The 12,907-nt window shown below is 38.8% G+C and overlaps 1 protein-coding gene across 2 annotated transcripts; it reads right to left on the bottom strand.

Moving 5' to 3' along the window:
• Positions 1–328: 328 nt before the first annotated feature.
• On the bottom strand, positions 329–12,624 carry stac3 (SH3 and cysteine rich domain 3). 2 transcript variants are annotated; one of them, XM_073911820.1, is made up of 13 exons: positions 12,477–12,604; positions 10,081–10,233; positions 9,923–10,001; positions 9,301–9,457; positions 9,020–9,117; positions 8,878–8,938; positions 7,554–7,651; positions 7,108–7,174; positions 6,286–6,332; positions 4,795–4,886; positions 4,368–4,419; positions 3,469–3,606; positions 329–2,712 (listed from the first exon to the last, which is right to left on the bottom strand). In XM_073911820.1, exons 2-13 carry the CDS (start codon positions 10,095–10,097, stop codon positions 2,614–2,616), a joined length of 1,005 nt encoding a protein of 334 aa, XP_073767921.1. In that variant the 5' UTR covers positions 10,098–10,233; positions 12,477–12,604; the 3' UTR covers positions 329–2,613. The 2 variants fall into 2 exon arrangements, with proteins under 2 accessions (XP_073767921.1, NP_001003505.1); NM_001003505.2 differs by having other exon boundaries at positions 1,014–2,712; positions 10,081–10,141; positions 12,477–12,624.
• Positions 12,625–12,907: the final 283 nt, after the last annotated feature.

The raw sequence follows: 12,907 nt of genomic DNA, 5'->3' as shown, positions 1-12,907 counted from the left end.
AAGTCAGATGGGAGTTCATTAAGGGCAGAGTATAGAACAGGAGTGCTGATTGAGACGCACACAATGTCAAATGATGTTTACAGAAACACAGACTCACACCAAACACACTTTATATGAACACGATTTGGTAATTGTTAATTACTGTTTTTAAAAAGCTAACAGATGAACAATTTGACAGATCAGTGTTCTGTTTGGGGTTTGTGTCTTCAGCTTGACGCCTTCTCCTCTGCTGACTGATTAATGAGGAGCAGCTGACACTGATCAGAGCAGGCAGAACGCAGGCAGCAGTGTCCAGAACTGCTCTACATATGCTCAAATCTGCACTTCAGTCGTTTGAGGAGAAAGTTATTTATTATAATTGGTGAAGTTTTAGTTGGCTACAAAAGCATACATAAGGATGACACTCAAAAGAGATGCAGCGTTGTTTTCTCCTGAGTTTTGAAACCATGAGTTTTATCCACTAAAATGTTGAATTGAGCAAGTCTGTTCTTTCAGAGTGAAATTATTTAAGCTCTTTTAATGTTTTGCCACTTTTAATATCAAAATTAGATTCAATCAGGGTTTGTAGGGGGGTAGAAACCAGTGAAAGCCTCCAGTAAGTTCTGAGAAGGACCAAAATTGAGAACCACTGGCCTAATCAAACATGCCTGATTCACACATTAAGAGCTCTCGAGACGTGCATGTTTCTGAACCATCATGTGTGATAAGAGAGTAATGTCAGCATGAGAACTGCTCCAAATGAGCTCTGAAGTTTCATGCACTGCTCTTTTTTTATTTTTATTTTTTTGATAAATGATCTGCGCCTCAGAGCGGCCGATGACACAACAAACACCATCAGACCATCACTTTGGAGGATTCAGGAGAATAATGTCGGCACAAGTCACCACAGACATTCTGAAACAACTAGCACTGAAATACCTAACATTCAGTGTGAATAAAGGCCGGTGATACAGATCCTAATAAAACAGCAGTGTCCACTGAAAGATGTTATTGTTATTATTGTGCCTTGAGTCTTAAATATAAAGCTTATTTATTGACATCAATAGGTCCAGAAGACATTCATGAAAGTGTTTCATTCTACAAAAAAGTGGGACAAAAACTTTAGATTGGGAAAAATGTTCTTTACACTATCTAAGAGCTTTTTTAAAGAACTTGTTCACTTTAACAGGCTTTGGGGAATCTTAAAAGCTTCCTCTATGACAGGGGTACTCCAAACGTTCACTCATGAAGAGTCAAAAACCAAAGTTGATTAAGGGCTGTGGGCTGAAGATAAATAAACAAAGCTGTGTTACATTAAAGTTCAATTAAATTTCCTAACTTAATAATATTTACAAATAAATTTTATCAGATGAATGAATGCATAATATATTAGAATATTTTATAATGAACTTATTACAATAAAAACATGAACAACTTCATTTATAACCCAACAGAGTTCAATGCTGGATACACTAGTGCAGCTGCACCAGCCTTGATTAACTCACTGATGTCTTCTGCAGTTTCCTCTGTCCAGTGAGTGACAAAAATCTGATTAATCAACAACACTTAACATTTCATTTCAGTTAGCTTTTTTGTAGCTCAAAAATAAAACAATCAATCAAACAGTTATGTTAAATTAGAAATGACAATCTCTATTAAAGACATTCCCCCATCCTTCACCCTCTCTGTACCAAACGCAGCAACCAGCAATCTATTTAAACACCCGCCACCGCACCCCCGATAATGATCACGGCTTTTAGTCTAGTCGATGCATATTAAAGCTCTTGAACATCAGTAATAGTCTACTGAGAGACTGATGATGTTGTTTTGAGTCTCAGTCCTGATGTTCATTCTCACAGTGTCTGCTGGTTATTGTATTGAAGATCTGAACGATCTGCTGCTGCTTTCAGTAGTACAGCAATAAATGTCATGTAAACTGGTGTTTAAACTGACATTAGGAGCATTTAACACTGAATACAGCACATAATCAGCACCTGTGGTCATCATTGTGATAGTAGTTTATGCTGTTGTTCAGCCTCAACAGAAATAAAAACTAAAATAGACTTTTCACAGTGTCAGATGGGACGGCATGTCAAATCAAAGCTTACTCTAGTTATGTCTGTTTAATGATGACTGTGAAGCCCTGATTTGGCTCTTCATGGCACATTTATTTGGAAGAGTGTATTGTGTGTTGAAATGACACCGGGGCTGCGTTCCAGTACAATATTTTATGTTCTTGACTCACTAACTTCCCTTCATCTCGTTCCCTTGGATGTACAGCATTAATGAGGTTACATATGTGTCCACTACTGGCGGAGCATCTGAATGGGTTTAAATGGAGTGCCCTAAGCCCTTGAGCACTTGAGCACTACACTGTTGAGACGTCACAATCACATCGCATTCTAGGACATATATTGGACATATGAACCAGACTTGAAAAATCTGACAAAAGCTAGGGTCAACATCTAAATCTTCACTCGTTCACTTGATGAACAGGTATGTACTTCATAATAGCGGCAGGGATTTCGCTGAGGGAACAAGTGAAGGGATGTTTGTGAGTGTGTGTGTAAAAGTGGAGTGTAACGCAGCCGCTGTGTGCATGCTCCATCTCTCTTCATCCTTCTCTGCTGATCATCAGAGCTCATGCAGCAGATCCGCAGGGAAGAAGCCCAGTTTACGGCCAGTGCTGACCTTCAAATATCCGTTCACCTCCTCTCCTTTCTTCACCACGATCTGCAGAACCAGCACACAGTCAAACACACTGACGACTGCTCACATACCAATCAGTAAAACACATACTATAGAAGTCAGTGGTTTCCAGCTTTTTTCAATCTACTTTTGTGTTCATCAGAAAAAAGAAAAAAAGAAAGAAAGAAAGAAAGAAAGAAAGAAAGAAAGAAAGAAAGAAAGAAAGAAAGAAAGAAAGAAAGACAGAGAGACATGTTGAAGGAGAGTAAATGATAACATGATTTTCATGTCTGGGTGAATTAGCCCTTATAAACAGGTGTAGAAATATTAACTTAATTTAATTTAAATTGATTAGTTTGCTTAAGTTTGCTGTCCAATAATATTTACACAGAGTAAAAGTATATTAACTTTAAAATCAAAAGGTTTAACAATAGCAGTGGGGAAACATTTATTATTTCATGGTGTCTGTCGAAACTCTCTGTTTGCCTTTAAGTAAAACTTCTCTCAGGATTTCCCACAGACACTAATGGAGTTAGCTAGTGCTATACAAGTGTACACATAAATATTGATGGCTGGGATTATCTGGTGAAATAGTGTCCATTGTAGTTTATGCACACTTCTTTTCTTATTGAATGAGACGTTTATACCAGTCATGATGTGAACATCAGTTTTCATGCACTTTTTCCATCTGTATGCGCATCTTGGCGTCTACGTCATGCATTTTTTATGTGATAATCCAAACTGCACATAGAAATATCTGGATGGAGGCACAGCTATAGATCTCCATCAGCTCAGACTGACCTGGTCTTTCTTCAGGGTGATCTGGCCCATCTCTCGGTTTCCCACAAATGATCGGGTCACTTTATAAACCCGCTCGCCAGCTCGAACCCGGATGATGTAGGTCATGGGTAAATAACCCGTCTTCTCACCAATCTTGCCCTTTAACACAACAGAAAACTGATAAAATCATTTTTTCCATATACAGTGTCTTACAGAAGGCTACAGAAAATATATTTAAATATAGAATGTACTATATAAAAAATATGATATATATGGATATGCAATATCATATATGTGATATATGTGAATTTGATATGATATATGTGAATTTATGTGAATATATATATATATATATAGTTGAAGTCCAAATTATTCGCCCCCCTTTTTTTAAATATTTCCCAAATGATGTTGAACAGATTGAGGAAATGTTCACAGTATGTCTGATAATATTTGTTCTTCTGGAGAAAGTCTTATTTGTTTTATTTCGGCTAGAATAAAAGCAGTTTTTAATATTTTAAACACCATTTAAAGTCAGTATTATTAGCTCCTTCAGCGATAATTTTCTCGATAGTCTACAGAAAAAAACTTCATTATACAATAACTTGCATAATTACCCTAACCTGCCTAGTTACCCTAATTAACTTATATTAACTTATGTTCTCCAACACCAGTTCTCCTCTCATCATTTCAAAATGCTAATATCTAACATTACAGCGTTATATTTCCTACATATTACTACTTAAAAATGCAGCCTGTAACTTTTTTGGGGAGGTAATAAATGAACCTAGATAAATATAACAAGGCAGTATTTAACATGAATAGATCACAAAAATGTTGGAGAAATTCCCAAAAAGAACAGGAAAGTACAGCCGTCAAGATTAATATAATAATAAAACAAATAAATAGATTAAAAACCTCACCCTCCACCACTCCTCATTAGAGTCATCCAAAACAGTTATACGATCTCCTGGACTGAAACGCACACGTGCACACACACACACACACACACACACACACACACAAAAGATGTGCATTAGACTTGTGTAAATCAGGAATATTTCATATAACATTTATGAGTAAAGCAGTGTTTCCATCAATGAGTCAAAGAGAGCAGAATCACCACAGGCTGATGAACAGGAGCAAAAATCAGACAGAAAAAGTTTGCTATTTTCATATGAGATAAAAGCGCATCAGTTTTTGAGCATTTCCACAATTCATTTGCATCTTGGTGTTTCATTAAGCATTTTAAATTCCATCTTCCACCGTTTACATGAGAATATGTGCATGTCAACACGGCTCATGACTCTGACTGATATTAAATATGTGAATGTGCTGTATGAGACTCACTGGAAGTCCAGATCATCTTTCTCGATGGCTTTAAAGCGATACAGAGCCATATAATAATGCGACTGACTGAAGGTCTGCTGCTGCTTCTTGTTCTGCAATCATCAAATACAGTCTGTTAGAGAGTTTAAAGGAGGATCAGGAGCAGAGGCAGATTCAGACTCCATCATGAGTACGCTGAAGCATCTCTGCCTGTTAAAGCAATGCCCACCGTCATTAAATGCAAAACAAGTGCACTCACAACCATCAAACACTGGATAAAAGACTGGGTTCCACACAATTTCTTCAAGTGGTCCCAGCTCAGTTTTTACAACTTCAAGTAGATAAAATATAAATCATAAATCATAAATCAATTACGTGTCTCAAAAACTGCTGAATATTGTGCTGTTTCAACTCATTTTAAATCAGTAGTTTGAACAAGCAGCATTTAATGAGTGAATGTTTGACCCACAAAAATACAACAAACAGTAAATAACAAAAAAATAGTATTCAACACCTTTTACACAGCATTAAACCTTTTTTATATAACGATATTTAGGGGTTTTCATCATTATTGGGATAGTACAGTTGAGATTTTACAGACAGGAAAGTGTGGGGAGCAGACATGGGGAAGGATCTTGAGTCGGGAATCGAACTCAGATCACCGTGAGCACATTGGTGCTTTGTGTCAACATACTAACCACTAGGCTACTGGCGTCGACACACAACATTATACTTTTAATTAGCTTTTTAATAGTGGAAGTGGTCTGCGCCAGTAGCCTAGTGGTATTGTGCACTGACATATAACACCAACGTGCTCACAGTGACCCGAGTTCGATTCCCGGCTCAAGGTCATTTGCAGATTCTTTGCCATTCTCTGCTCCCGGTGCTTTCCTGTCTGACTTCCCTACTGTCCTGTCATAATAAAGGTGAAAAACCTCTTAAAAATATTAATAGTGAAAGTAAAATTAAATATTAGTAGAAACTGAATTGGCATTAGTACACTGCAAAACCCCTTTGTGTCTTTTTTCTTGTGCAAATATAAAGAAATTCCTAAATCAAGAAGCATTTTCTCAAATGTCTTTTTTTTGGAAATAATATGTCAAAATTAGGCAAGTTTTTCCTTAAAACAAGCTAAAGAATGTGTCAATGGGGAACCAAAACAATCTCATTCTGCTTAAAATAAGATTATTCTGCTTGTTTGAATGAAAAACTCTCTTCATTTTGACTCATTATTTCTGAAAACAACACTATTGTTTTGCTTGTCTATAAATGCTTCTTGATTTAAGAGTTTTTAGATAATGGACTAAAAACAGGACACAGACTCTTAAGTAAGAACAGAATTTCATGTCAGTGCAGGCACACTTGAAGCTTTTAGGCAATACCAGTAAGATTCTGGAGTCAAGGCTCATGAAGCTAGGAAAAGGCTTCCTAATGTTGACATGCCAGTCCAATCTTAAAAAGAGGATTATTTTTCTTTTCTGACACACACAGCACAGCACAGCAGTCTTTTACCTTGTCATCTGTTGCGGTTTTGTCTTTCTTGTCTCCATCTTGCTTCCCTATCAATGAAGTATACAGTATGCCCATTCAGCACTTAATTCTGTAGGTAATTCATACATAAAGCCAGTGTGGATGCAACCTCCCTTCAAAATGTTTTTCTCGTTAATAAAACAACTAAATTAGCAGGCCAAGCTCATGTTTGAAGGTAGTTAAAGTTCAAGACATCACTAGAATTCAAAGAAAACATGCTCATTAACATGCTTTACATCATTTGTGATAACCACACTGCAAACAAAGATCATTTTATAATGGACTGTGTTTTATCCAAGCAGTCTCAAAACATGACCAAGTTTTATGGCCTTATCATACACCTGGTGCAATAAGGCAGAAGACGGGTATGCCGCAATGTGTTGCTATTTTCAGACCAATGCAACAGTAATTTTCATAATTTGTGCCATGTTGTTTAAATAATAAATCCATTTGCACCACTTTGTGGACGCATGGGTTTTTCTGGTCTGAAAAGGAGGTGTGTTAAGGCGCATTGTTGGAGCACTGCTATTCTAAGAAACTAAAATGGACTGTGCAATAGATCATCTAAAAGCAGGTCTAAAGTCCAGCGCAGAGCGCGTTACTTGTGCACCTTAAATGCTCACACACTAGAAGAGGCTCATCAGGTAGCCTCTCCTCATCAGGAGAGGCTAATTGCCTCCTCCATACCCCTCTGTACACCACATGAACACAGCACCACAAAACCTCAGAGAGACTGAAGGAAGACGCACATGTCAGAATAAAGGTCGAAATCAACCCAAAACCACACGGTGCAGATATGCTTACCCTCAGCGCCCTCTTCATCCTCTTTGGGCTGTTGAGCTTCCTCCTCCTCCATCATCATCATCATCATCTTCAGGAGACACACACACACACACATACATTCATTCATTCATAATAGGTAACAGCGAGAGCTCAGACACATCTACAACAGTCTCTGTGCTGCAGGTCTTGTCTGGTCCTAAAGTCTCACTTCTTTTACAGAAACAGTTTACTTCACTCAGTCTTATTAAGCTTCTTTTTGCCTACAAACAAAGAAAACAAGCACTTTATTGGAAGTATACCGTGGTGTTTATGAAGATGAATTGTGAAGGAGCTGCTCTCTCTCAGCATCTTCACTCAGTTCATCTTCATACTTCTCCTGATGCACTACCATCGGCTCCTGCTTGCCCAATCCTCCAGTAGACCTGCCAGGTACATAAGTAACATCCTGATATCCTGTGGTCACTTACGTTCTTCTTGTCCTCTGAGCCTTTCTTCCTCTCTTTATTGGCCATGATCACTCCGACTCTCAGCGTGTCGAACACCGGATCTGTGCGGTTCTGCTGACCTGTGCACAGACATGCTTCTGTAGGTTAGTGTTCAGTTCAGAGATGGAGAACTTTGTTCCTGAAGGGCCTTAATCCTGCAGAGTTTAGTCCAACCCTCATCAATCGAGGATGTCTGGATGCAGAGCTGTCGCAGATGCAATCTGGGCTGCATCCAATGCTTTTTAATGCTCTCACCAAACCCCACCCCTTACCCTACCCGTCACAGTGATGTCACTCACTCCATTGAGTGCACTGTGTCTGACATTGCATCGCTGAGTGATATAATCACAGCTTGCATCATAAAGGCTGCATTCAGATACTATTGCATCAAACACACTAGAACAAGCTAATCAACAGCTGTGTTCAAAATTAACCCCTATACTCTCCTAAATAGTGGACTATTTGAGGGAGCATCTATAACTTTTGCATCTATCTATAGTCCGAAAGCTAAAGCTTTAAAATAACAGACTACATGAGCAGAGAGCTTCATCTCTCGTTGTTTAGTACACATTTCAACAATTATCAGCATATTGAATGTGTTTTAAACACAGCTTCATCCCTTATCATCATCATCAAGAGTTGTTTTAATGTAAATTAAGCCTCTTCAGCTGCTTCAGAACGCAGCAGCACGAGTGGTCTTTAATGAAGCTAAAAGAGCACATGTCACTCCGCTGCTCATCCGTTTGCACTGGCTGCCAGTTGCTGCTCGCATCAAATTCAAAGCTCTGATGTTTGCCTACAAAGCGACTCCTGGCTTTGCTCCTTATCTGCTCTCACTTCTGCAGATGTATGTGTCCTCCAGAAACTTGCGTTCTGTGAATGAACGTCGCCTCGTGGTTCCATCCCAAAGAGGGAAGAAATCACTTTCCCGAACTCTCGCGCTCAATCTGCCCAGTTGGTGGAATGAACTCCCTAACTGCATCAGAACGGCAGAGTCACTCGCTGTCTTCAAGAAACGACTAAAAACTCAACTGTTTATTTTCCACTTCACTTCCTAATCTGCAATTGCCTCTCTGGCTCCACCACTAACTGGATTACACAAAAGAAATAAATTACTAATGCTTTGCTTCTTACACTTTACACTCCTGAAACTCGCCTACAGCATTTCTTCATTGTTGCTCTTATAGTTGTGTAAATTGCTTCCTTGTCCTCATTTGTAAGTCGCTTTGGATAAAAGCTTCTGCTAAATGACTAAATGGTAATGTAAATCAGAAATGACCTCTGATTATTAACACATGTGACTCACCCGGGTTATTGATCTCCTGGTCATAGAGAGGAGAGCTGTACGCCCGTCTGAACCCAGGAGGCTGATGGAGAGAGGGAGATTAATCAAACTCAAGCTGAGCGTCTGGGTTAATCATGTATATTAAATATTTTTTTCATCTCACTATTTTGCCGAAGCATCTCTGGAACTGCACGTATGACTGGCAGGAGTGGTGGATGTTGGTCTTGCAGTTTTTACAGCGCAGCGCAAACTTATTATTGACTGAAAGTAGAGACACCACACAGCGCATACGTTTCATATCGTAGAGTTTCTTCTGCAACTTATGTGTGTATCTGATCATTCATTTTGGCAAGAACAGTTTACCTTAACAATGCAAACATATGAGGCAAAGGGTTGAGACAATATGTGTGCTGTTATTGTAACTTGCTATCAATGTGAACTTACGAACAATCATCCGTGCGCAGACGTCACAGAACTTGGGTTTCTTGCAGTAGTGGTCCTTGAATTTGTGTGGTTTGTCGTTGACCTGGACTATGGGCTCCGGGGTGGGTGGCGGAGGAGCTTCTTCTTCCTCCACCTCTTCATCATACACAAAATACACCTGAGGATGAGAAAATACACCTGAGAGGATGACCGAGTCGGCTGTGTGCTCACCGTACACACTGCAGGTCTCATTTATGAAGCCCCAGCAGAACTAACGTTGAAAACACTACTCAATAATAGTCCATTAGTTAATGTTAGTGAATGCAAAAACAGTAGCTAAAGTTCAATTTAACAAGGCTTAAAAATGACTAATATTTAATCAAATCAAAAGTGATGGCAGAGCATTTTGATTTCCGGCATAGGTGGGTTTATGCAGATTATGAATGAGGGAGCACACACCCTTTATTTATTAATTAATTTAGTTTAATAAGTTAAACAACAGTTCATATTTAAATATATCTCAGTTCTGACAAGTGTTTGTGAATAGGGTTTTCAGGAAGCTTTGTGCTACACAAATAATTCACTCCTGTATTTACAAATGTGTGTTGAATGAGAGCTAATAAGAGAAGGTGATCATACGTACAGTGTTGTCGTCCTCTTTCACCACATTCTCTGGCGCTGGAGGGTTATCGTGGATGTCCAGCGAGTCTTTATCCTCCAGTCTGGAACACATTGAGCATTAGGATAGCTGTAATCTTATATAATGCTCCTGAAAGACTGTTTAATCTGTCAAACACTCACTGGTCATATTGAGCCATCAGTCCAGCCTCTTCAGACGCAGTCAGTCAGCAGAAATCCGCACCTGCAGGAGACACTCACCAGCTTCAAGAAAACTCCAGCTTGTGTACACCTGCTCTCTTCATGCGTTTACTCTGATCAGATATCTGTCTGATTCTGAAAAGCGTTTACATTAACCACTAGCAACCCAGCAAGCATTTTTTGTTTTTAAAAGATGTCTAATAGATGTCTGATAGACGTCCAAACAATGTCATCTCAGCTCAAACAAGGATAAACTTGGGCTGAACATCTAATAGACGTCCATAGGTTAAAACTAGACTAGCCATCAAATAAACAGAAATGAAGGACTACACATATAGAGTCTGTCTAATCTGTCCACTTGACGACTATAGTCTAGTTTTGGGCTATTCTTAGATGTCTATTAGATTTTCACTGACAGCCCAAGTTTAGTCTTGTTTTAGCCAAGCTGTTTATGCTTAGATGTCTATTAAACGTCTATTAAAAACTAAATTGTGTGCTGGGAAGTAAACCGGTGTGTAATTCCTGCAACGATGCCCACATTTTCTCAAAATAGATCAGAGAGGGAGCATGCAAATGGAAAATAACAACGGGGCCAAAATAGAGCCCTGGGGAACCCCACAGGTCAGTGGAGCATCCTGTAAGAAATGTGGATCGTCATGTGCGCATAATATGTGGTTTTAAACGAGAGCACATCTCTCATGCACATCAGAACACCTCCTGAAGTGGTCTGAGTATTCATATCTCTCTTGACAAATCATCATAATTATTAGATTCTGACTTGTAAACACATGTTTGTAAAGTGCTATGATCACTGACATATTAGCCGCTGTGATTAGGTGTTTCCAGTGGTGTAAAGTAACTAATTACAAATACTCAATTTACTGTAACAAAGTAGTTTTCTCAGGAATTGTAATTTAGAGAGCAGTTTTATAAATGTGGGCTTTTACTTTCCCTTGAGTACGTTTACTGCAGTATCTGTACTTTTACTCCACTAATTTCCTTCATCCTGCAGTCACTACTGTATTTTTTCTTGTCTATGGAGATTAGAGAGATCAGTCCTGTGGTTCCTGTCTGATCAAATCACACACTGAAGGTAAGTCACCTCATAATGAACTACCTCAAGATGATTTATAATTGCAGCAAACTGTTTAGAAGCATTTAAAGTGCATAAAAGAAGATGTCCACAATCTTCACACTCACTGACCCAGAGACTGTTTAGATGCACATCACTGATGAGAAGATGGCAAATGTTTACTATATGATGAGCCAAATGGCCTTAAACAGCCAGCAGGCACAAGACGTCAACATGACGTCAGATTGACCTTGTACACTAACATCTTGGAGACAGTGCATTTTGTTTGGAAGTGAAAATCAGTTTGACGTCAGAACTCAATGTCAGGCCAACGTCAATGTCTAACGTTAAACCTGAAATCAACCTAAAATCAACGTCTAATGATGTTACAGCTTGACGTTGTGTGGACGTTACCACTATGACGTCTATCAGATGTTGGATTTCGGTTGCCATACCTGATGAAATAATATCAGTATGTGACGTCAATGTGATGTTGGTTTAAGGTGTTGGCGCGACATTAGATTTTGGTCACTTTCTAAAAACCTAAAATCAACCAAATATCAACGTCATTTGATTTGCACTGGTTAGAAACTGAATTTTGGTTTCCCGACATCACAACTTAAATCTAACCTAATATTAACGTCTTATGACATTGTGTACCTGCTGGGCAATCACTAGATGCACTACAGAATCTTACGTTTACACACACACATGTGCAAGTTACATGTAAACGCATCAGCTTTTCACAGTGTAATACTCCCTACTCTTGAGTACGTTTGAAAGCTATACTGAGTAATATTTACAGCAGACACTTTTACTCTACTGCACTACAGTTTTAGGCAAGTATGTGCTTGTACTTAAGCATGATTTTACTGTACTCTTTCCACCACTGGGTGTTTCTAATGTTGACCTTGCAGTGCGAAATTGGGAATCTGAGGATGTCCACTCCGTGTTGAGACAGATTTCTGGTTCTCTTATTGAAAATAAAGTAATTTCAGGGTGGCGAATGCAGTGCAATGATCATGTCACACCCTACATACACCTGTTTATTATGGAATAAATGAACACAAAAAGGTTTCACAGTTAATTTGTACACATGAGAGCATGATGAAATCCTCAAATCCACACACACAACTTCTATATCTGAGTTGGAAACTTTTTTTGAGGCCAACAAATTCAGGATCTCTCACTAAACTGAGCTACAGGAACAAATCAGAAACGTTTTCTAGACTATACATAGAAAAGATTTAAATGCACACAACCACTAAATCATGCCATCAGAACAAGCAAGTTCAAGCATACACACCTGTAGATGATGTGTTTCTGTGCTATAATCCCAGTTTTCAGTCAGTGAGGTGTGACCCTGATACAGATAAGTTAATATTTGCTTCAGCACAGAAGATAATCTTAACTCAGTAATAACCAGACTGCTCTGAACTGAGGATTGAACACTTTGTGTGTGTGTGTGTGTGTGTGTGTGTGTGTGTGTGTGTCACTGTGAGTGTTTTCAGCAGGTGTTAGATGACGGAGAGTAATACGAGTCTCTCTGTATATCTGTCCCTCTGACAGACAGGCACACATGCAGACCTTCACACACTCACAGCAGGCCTGCAGCTGAACAGCACCTTTTTACTAAACATTATGACTTCTCTAATGTCACACAGTAATAAATATATTTAATTAATTCATTAATGAAGAAGCACTTTCTAGCCAAGTGAATAAAACTCCAGCTCTTCT

The sequence above is a fragment of the Danio rerio genome, chromosome 9, assembly GCF_049306965.1.
Source record: "Danio rerio strain Tuebingen ecotype United States chromosome 9, GRCz12tu, whole genome shotgun sequence".
Classification (NCBI taxonomy): domain Eukaryota; kingdom Metazoa; phylum Chordata; class Actinopteri; order Cypriniformes; family Danionidae; genus Danio; species Danio rerio.
Note: the sequence above shows the minus strand (reverse complement) of the source record. Positions and strands in the feature narration are given on the sequence as shown.